We start from the raw sequence: 7878 nt of genomic DNA on the forward strand, positions 1-7878 counted from the left end.
CATCACATATGAAAGTATATTACTCCGTAATTATAAAAAACCGCACATATATATTATACGCGTACTCCCTTCGTCCGGTGAAGAGTGTACGTATAAAAAATTTAGAACAAATTATAGAGTAAAGTAAAAAATGCATTGAAACGATGCAAGCCATTATCTCTCCTCTTTAATTATCCAACCCTCGATGAACTAAGTGCATGTGAGGAGAGAGAAACATTTTTTTCTACTGTAAAATGTATTGGGAAGATAGAAGTACACTCTTTGTGAACAAATTTTAAAGCCAAATATACACTTTTCATCGAACGAAGGGAGTATATGTGTATGTACACTTTTTCAGGGATTTTTTTTGGCAAGGCATAAAAATGGTATTTGAGTGTCAGGTTCCATTTGCCTTTCCCCCATTTGCCCTTCTCGAAATAACTCGAAAATAATTCAGAGCACGACAAGGTATGCTTCACAGTTCATGCGTTGACTCGCTATTTCTTTTTTACAGGAGGGAAACGCTTTCCTTGTATGTATAGAAGAATATCTAAGACAGGTTACAAAACAACAAGGTGCACACCAAAGTTGACAGTTACACGGCTGACAGCTGTTACAACTCCCAGAAGAATGGGTTGGCTTTTACAACAAGAAAAATGATCAAAAATTTGCGTCTCCCTCCACGGCGATCAAGTTCCCAAGGGCAGCTTCTTAGGGGAGCCCCTAGATGCAAATGGGACCGGGCATCCCCGCCAAGCAAACCTCGTTTGTGCGTGTGGAAGAAGCAGCCTTCCACCGGTATCATTTACTTGGCAATTCTACATCCATAAGAACTATTCATCTGCAATTACATGAACAAGTAAGTAAAAAAGCTCGAAGATATATGAGTAGTGATTTCTGGAAACTGTTGAGTGTGTAGAGTAGGGTCCTGCGCTTTACCTATACAGCCGGAATTTTTAGAAGAACGAGTGAGCAGCAATACAGACATACAGAGATGACAACCCCGGCAACGAAATTCTGGTACAGGCGGTTGTTATCTCTGCTAGGAATGAAGGCTGCCCTCAACACGTTTGTGATCTCAAATACCCGGTATGATAGCTGCAGCATTGAGTGAGCATGGAATTAGCATGTTTGATGATCCGGTTTTATGAAATGCATCTGAGATCAGTACACTTACCAAAAGATAGATTGATGTCGTTAGCATGAAGTTAAGCATCGGGTAACCCGGTATGAAAGACAGAAGCCATTTGGGCTGCCCGTTTGGTACACTAGACCTGCAAAAAGAAAAGAAACAGCTCTCAAAACGGATCCTGCGTCTAGGAACCAGAGGCACGAGGCACAATAAGCAGAAACATGGAGAATGAAGACAAATCCTAGATGCACTTCGGTCAAAAGGTATTCATCTGCTTTCAAGAAACTCTCTGTTCTTGGCCAAGGACATTAGTGTTACATCGAGTAAAGATAGACACAAGTTCAACTGTGATAGTTGCCCTTTTGTCTATACTTAGTGGAACTACCGCACCCAGACCAACAGAATAACTACTAATGGTTTATCAGGCAGGAACAGCTGGATGTCTACTCAAGCTACATAAAAAAGCTTAAGGTCTTCCAGACAGAGTTGAATGTCCCTTCGATTTTTGTTCTCGAGTCTTGAGCTTAAACATTTAATATCTTAAAGCATACTTATCACTGGACTACTGAACTGAGTCAACATTCAGTAACTAAAAGTAGAATCAGCATATGCTGAAACAGCTTAGTTCCATACCTGAGCCAAATGTGGATCTGGGAAATATAAGTCTCCAGAGTGACCTTGCCAAGCCAACTGTCAAATAAGATCTCGATCTTAGTAATGGAAAAAGCAAAGGAATGGGAAAGGGAAAATGCCTGAACAATCCATATAAGGTGCTACAAACTTAGTAGATGCTTACGCAAAAAGAGCCAAAGAAGCGCCCCTCAACTGTTGGGTGCAATTGCGTAGGCAAATATATACACTGTAAGAAATAAGGCACTGTGTCAACTGCATGAAACAAATGTTGGCCGCGTGTCATATTGGTTACGATATCTTCTTTTTTATACGTACGTGATAGGAATCCATGACGTGTACGGATGGTACTTGTTGTACGTAATTTTGTCCAGCCTGTAGATATATTCATACCACAGATAGCCAGCCTAAAAGAACAGAAGTCCTAGTTAGTATAGCAATTGAGGTTAACACAGCAATGTTGACTAATTGGTAACAACCAAGCTAGCTGACATAAATAACAAGTCAGTGCATTTGTATGAGATGGTCATGTGACTTACCAGGACTGAAAGAGTCACAATGGTACCCTTGATCGACAACCTAACCTTAGTCTCAGATTCTTCCAGCTTCTCCATCCATCTTTCCACCTGTTCAGTATGTAAGGTTATATACTAGATTAATTTGAGATAAACAAAGGAACAAATACATAAGACAATAACATCTAAGTCTGTCATCATTACTGTAATGTATCAGGAGAGACTCCACAGAGGAAGTTTGTGGAAAGAACTTATCAATATTGACTGTGTATGCATGCATAACGGAAGAAGAGGAATACATATACATATCTGAAAACTTACATTAGGGTGAAAGTAAGCATAGATCATTCCAACAATCCATATGTACCGATCAAGCCCAGATCGGAAATGCCACTCATGCAATAAGGGTAAGTGTGACTTAGAAGGCTCTGGATCTTTATAGCCTACATTGGACAGAAAAAACAAAGATTAATACTCTGATCCATGACTGAGAAGAATATCCACAGAAAAATATATGGACAACTTACCAAGCAGGAACGTAAAGGGGGCCCACAAAATTTCGAATACCCCAGGAACTTCCCATATCAAAATGACAGCCAAGAAGCAGCCAGCAATCTTAATAGCCATAACTGATGGTATCTCATTATACTTGTTAAACAGGCCAAGTGATGCGTACACCATAAGTGTAAATAGGGTGTGCATTGGGCAGATATAGTACAACATAAAATCATTGTCAAGGACAATGCAACAGAAAGCCACAAAGAAATTTAGCCTCCACATCATCTGCGTTAAAAGTGTATTTGTTACCCATTAAGTCTCTGACAGATGGTCCAAAAATCAAGAGAATTAAATTTATCATACGCAGAAGCGATAAAGGTTGAGGTAGACTCAGCACCTGTGCAAATCTTGCAATGCTAAAATCTTTCTTGATATAATAGTACGAGAAATTCCCAAATCCAGTCATCCAAACATAGCAAGCAATGAAAACACGAATTGCATTGTATATTTCTGACGCGCCAAAATAGTGGTACATCAGAAATAAGACCTGGAGAGGAAGATTGAATAATTATAAGTTTGTAACATACTTACAGCCAGAATACAGCTACAAAAAACTTACAAAGGACAACAAGTCAACAACAGAAACGGTACTGAAATAATAGTATATGTCTCCGTGGTATAAATTGCTGTAACATAAATGAGAAGAAGACTATCCCGGAACTAGTTTGAATATGGAGTAGCAGACTGGGACAATAATGCAAATACTCTCTTGACTTTAATGCATAGTAAAACTTGGTCTTGCAATATAAGAGAAGTAGACTAGAAACAGTGAAGGCACTAATGAGCGCACTATGTGCACAGCACATGGTGGAAATTTCACTAAATGAGCATCAAAGACATGCTTTGTGTTTCGTGTTGCAAACTGAAAGGATGAATGGCGAAAAAGTGCATCGAAAATGCCATCACACGCAGAATCTCTCAATACCTCCAACCACAGATATGACTAAAATCGCATTTACCAGAAGAACTAAAGCAATGAAGTAAAATCACTAACCTGCATCCACCCTTTCCATTCCTCAGTTTGGTGGCGGTTAAGATAGAGTATGGACTTTCCAGAAAACGCTGATTTCTCCTGGTGCTTCTTAAGTGAAGTAAGTGCTGATGCTATGATAAGAAGAATGTACAGGAACAGAAACAGGTCTCTGTTGTAGTTCTGTCAAAAAAAGGAACAAAGATTACGATACGAGCAAAAAAGAAGCGTACAGGCGTACACATAACAAGCATATATGGTTTTGTTTTGTATAATTCAGGTTTATCCCTACATAGTTGCTTATTACATGAGCACAAGAGTTAGTTTGGCTGACTCAGCTTACAAAATGTTGCAAGCATAAGCCACCATCTATTTGCTACAGGTTCCCAGATGATGGAAAGCTTAAAATTGTTAGATATGCCAAAAAATATGTCACCTGCTTTGCTCTAGCTCTCAGTCTCTAGCTTAATTTAGGCATATCTAAACTAAAGCTAGGCCAGACAAACCATTACAGCTTGCAGGTATTAATTGCTGAAAGATGAATGAGGAAACAAGTCATGGCGGATCATGTAACCAGAAGTAACAATGACACTCCTCGGAGATACGGATAATGTGCATACACTATTTTATTTAAATAACCGACACCTGCTACAGTTTATATCTACTCTACTGTATGATACATCATTCAAAATGCATACAGTAAGAAATAAGAGTAACATAGTACCTTCTTGCTTTCTGGAAATATGTTTGTCCGGTCACAAATGTAAAAGTAAACCAGCACAATGCCAAATTCAGCCCTGCAAGATGGTTAGTGGACACATAAGTTTCAATAGCAGATCTCTTAGCTGGAAAATCTAGACTGGACGCAATTAATTCTGCAGGATCTTACATGGCTCTCAGTACAGCACGGTTTTCTAGCAGAAAAGGCTCATCCATTGTTATAAACCTGCAAACCGCAACGACGTCATGACATAAGCACTCGTCATTTTCATGTGAGACCGTATAATCCTAAAATATGTATCTTATTGTTTATTCATATGATACCGTATTAAATTGGCTTTGGTAGACATGTTCCGGAATTTCGCCGATGGTGATTTCAACTGGCCTCCTTCAATTAATATAGCCTTCTCATCTTCCTTGGAGGTTTCATTTTCCAAAGTAGCATCTGAGTGACTGCAGATGACAAAATAATGGATGATTCGGGCAAAGTTAGGACGGTAGTTGTTCAGCTTCTGATTAACAAAGTAACTGTTGAATTATTTGAAGAAGCAGTATGCGGCTGGCAGTGGGTATGTATATTTAATGACAGCTGCTCGAATCTAAGTTGTAAAGTTAACCAAAAGCAGATATTCTGCTGAGAAATCTTACACTTTCCCATGTAACGAAGACTTCTTGTACTCCAGGATCTCGGAGTAGACCCATGCAATGAGGACTGGGAAAAGACCGAGTAAAAATGACACCTGCAAGGAAGGACAACACCGTGCGTGTTACATAAGCCCATGGCAGCAATGAAAATTGAACCTAGCCGCAATTTGCCAACGCAAACAAAAGCATAAGACTAGGAAACAAAAAGAGCTCAGCCTAAGTTTGGATTTGAGGAGTTAAGCAGCCAACTCCCAGTAAACTTTGCTCTATACTGTCTTCAGGGAAAGGTAGATCTACTGATATATATTCCAGCACAATGAATTTGGCATGGTGGACTGTTTGCTTTGATGTTTTTGACCAAATAAGATGTGGAATATCACAGCTCAAGTGCTGAACTCTAATTTTTCATTTTTGCATAAGTGTGTTCTGCTTTCTTGGATCATAACTGCTTGACACAAAAAGACATTTGTGCCTGGATGTCATGCGTCATGTTGACATGTTGTGAAACTAAATCAGAGCCGGGCCACCAAAGTCGTGAGGTAAGGACCGACTCACGTGACAGGCACACAAGACTACACCTTTGTGGGTACGTGCTGAACTGAATTTAATTCTTGCTCAAGCCCTGGAGCAACCTTAAACCATGGCATTAAACTCGGAACCAGGCTGCTCAGGTACACGTCACGCGTGTCGAGAACAGCTGCGACGCATGAGCTAACCCCGCTACGTAATCCTCTGCAATTTTGGTGGGCAGGGATCCAGGAGGCTCCTAGTGCTTGCTTGCTTAGACAGCAAATTCAGTAGGCTTACACACAAGTACTGCACTAGACGATTTCAAGAGCGGAGCGGGGGAGCTAAAATTGACTCCGGCAAGACGCTTATCTCGGCCGGCGGGGCGGGAATTGCTTGAGCAGCCACGAAATGAGACGAGGGATTGGCGGAGCGGGGGAATCACAGTCACCTGGCCGGGCGTGACGGGGCCGAAGACCTCCATCCCGCGCGAGATCCCGATCCCGATCCCAGCGGCAGCGCGGGCGGGCGGGTCAGATCCGGGAGAGAATTGTGCACCAGATGAGTCGTCAGCAGGCCATGCCCCGCGAGCAGGGAAGTTGGACGGGGGAGAGAGACGGACGGCGAGGTCGCGGGCGGGTGGGGAGGAGACTGGGCTGATGGGGATGGGATTTATATATATCTTGCGCAATGGCGGGAGTGGGATTGGAGGCGGAGGGTGGGGAGGTAGGGGGAGGAGGAGATCTGAAGCAACCCAGCGAACGACGGGGCGGTGGCTGGTCGCGGTCGGGCCGGACGGACGGACCGACGGGCGGGGAAGGAAATGAGGGTTGGTCGACGGGATGGTGGGTGGTTGCAAAGTTTGGTGCCACCCCTTTTCCTTTGCTTTTATACTCAGTTTTGTTTAGATTTTTGGACCCCGTCCTCGTGCTCCTTTAAAAAAAAAAAACACAGTACACTCGTCCTGCACCCTACCCTTGCTAGCATCTTTGACACAGATTGAGCCGACATAGTATCTTGAGATTTTACAAAGTCACCACAAAAACTCGGGAGTAGGAGCGTGAACATGGACATGGTCATCGGGACCGCACAGACTCGTCCTCGGATCACCCTGGCGACGTGTCGTCTGTGGATAAGTGAGGAGCTAGCTGGCTCGAAAGAATCTTTGATTATGCTACAGGGCATGGCTTCTCGGTTATGCTCTGGCAGGGTGCTACCCTATAGTGCAGAACGACGCCTTTGTAGAGCCTGTTTTCAGCTTCACGGCATCTAAATCCTTTGTGAGAAGAGCTTGACGGTTTTTCATGTATCACCTAGAACTCTAAGCTCCCTAGGAGTACTTGCCCTGGACGCATCAAGGGTTTTGGGAAGTGCTCATGGGCTCATTTGTAAGTGGGCAATTCGTTGCTTGAGGCTACTTCGAGAGGTTTGCGGGGGTGTCCTAGTCAATGAACGAAGGCGCTTATTTATTTCCTCTTGACTCGTGTGTCATGCCTTTAACGGCTAGTGTATCTCATCTCACGCCCAGTTGGGATCCCACCGCTGAAATCGTAGGCGGCATCCCAAAAAGGGGAAACTATGTTCTTGGTTCTCTCCTCTTCCCCGTTCATTCCACTCTCGCTCTTCACCACTCGCCAGTCACCACCATGGCTTCATCTGACCCCTCGCAGGATCTACTTGATTCTCAATCCTTGATTGGTCCACTCTGAATCCATAGCAAAGTTATGCTTCATCCAAAATCCATGGGTGGTTCCTCTTCCTCCCCTTTTCCAAGATCTCCCATGCCCCGTAGGCTGCTACACTCAATTGGGAGGAGGCATGGGCATGTGGCATGCTACCAACAACACTGGGGATGCATGGAGTCCGGCAACTCATGGAGAAAAAATTGTAGCAGCCACATCCCATTAGGAAAACAGTCCAGCAAGGTTTTCATGCACAAGCCCGCCATGCCGACATCCGTGCGGTGAAGGAGGTGGCATCGTGCTCAACTAATGTGTTCTCGTGATTCTCATTCGGTTGGATTTTTAATGTGTGTTGTGATTGCTTAGATCTGAGTAGTATCCATGGGGTTGTGCTCCATGACTCTCCTGCTCGCACCCATCTCCTAGGGGGAGGAAGTTTTGGGAGAAAATCATGTAGGTGTTATACAACTCTATAACCGCATATGTTGTGACTTCTAATTTTAGTCATAGTTTTTTGGATTTAATACAACATACACGTCA

The 7878-nt window shown here is 43.1% G+C and overlaps 1 protein-coding gene across 1 annotated transcript; it reads right to left on the minus strand.

Moving 5' to 3' along the window:
- Positions 1–431: 431 nt before the first annotated feature.
- Positions 432–6484, minus strand: LOC125528377 (protein REDUCED WALL ACETYLATION 3). Its single transcript, XM_048692859.2, has 16 exons — positions 6108–6484; positions 5153–5244; positions 4829–4957; positions 4674–4730; positions 4509–4581; positions 3809–3967; positions 3152–3301; positions 2784–3039; positions 2578–2699; positions 2281–2367; positions 2060–2148; positions 1908–1970; positions 1745–1801; positions 1157–1253; positions 919–1077; positions 432–820 (listed from the first exon to the last, which is right to left on the minus strand). The coding sequence occupies exons 1-15, from the start codon at positions 6138–6140 to the stop codon at positions 919–921; spliced, it is 1623 nt and encodes a 540-aa protein (XP_048548816.1). The 5' UTR covers positions 6141–6484; the 3' UTR covers positions 432–820.
- Positions 6485–7878: the final 1394 nt, after the last annotated feature.

This window comes from Triticum urartu, chromosome 1A (genome assembly GCF_056163025.1).
Source record: "Triticum urartu cultivar PI428250 chromosome 1A, HENAU_Tu73, whole genome shotgun sequence".
NCBI classification, from domain to species: Eukaryota; Viridiplantae; Streptophyta; class Magnoliopsida; order Poales; family Poaceae; genus Triticum; species Triticum urartu.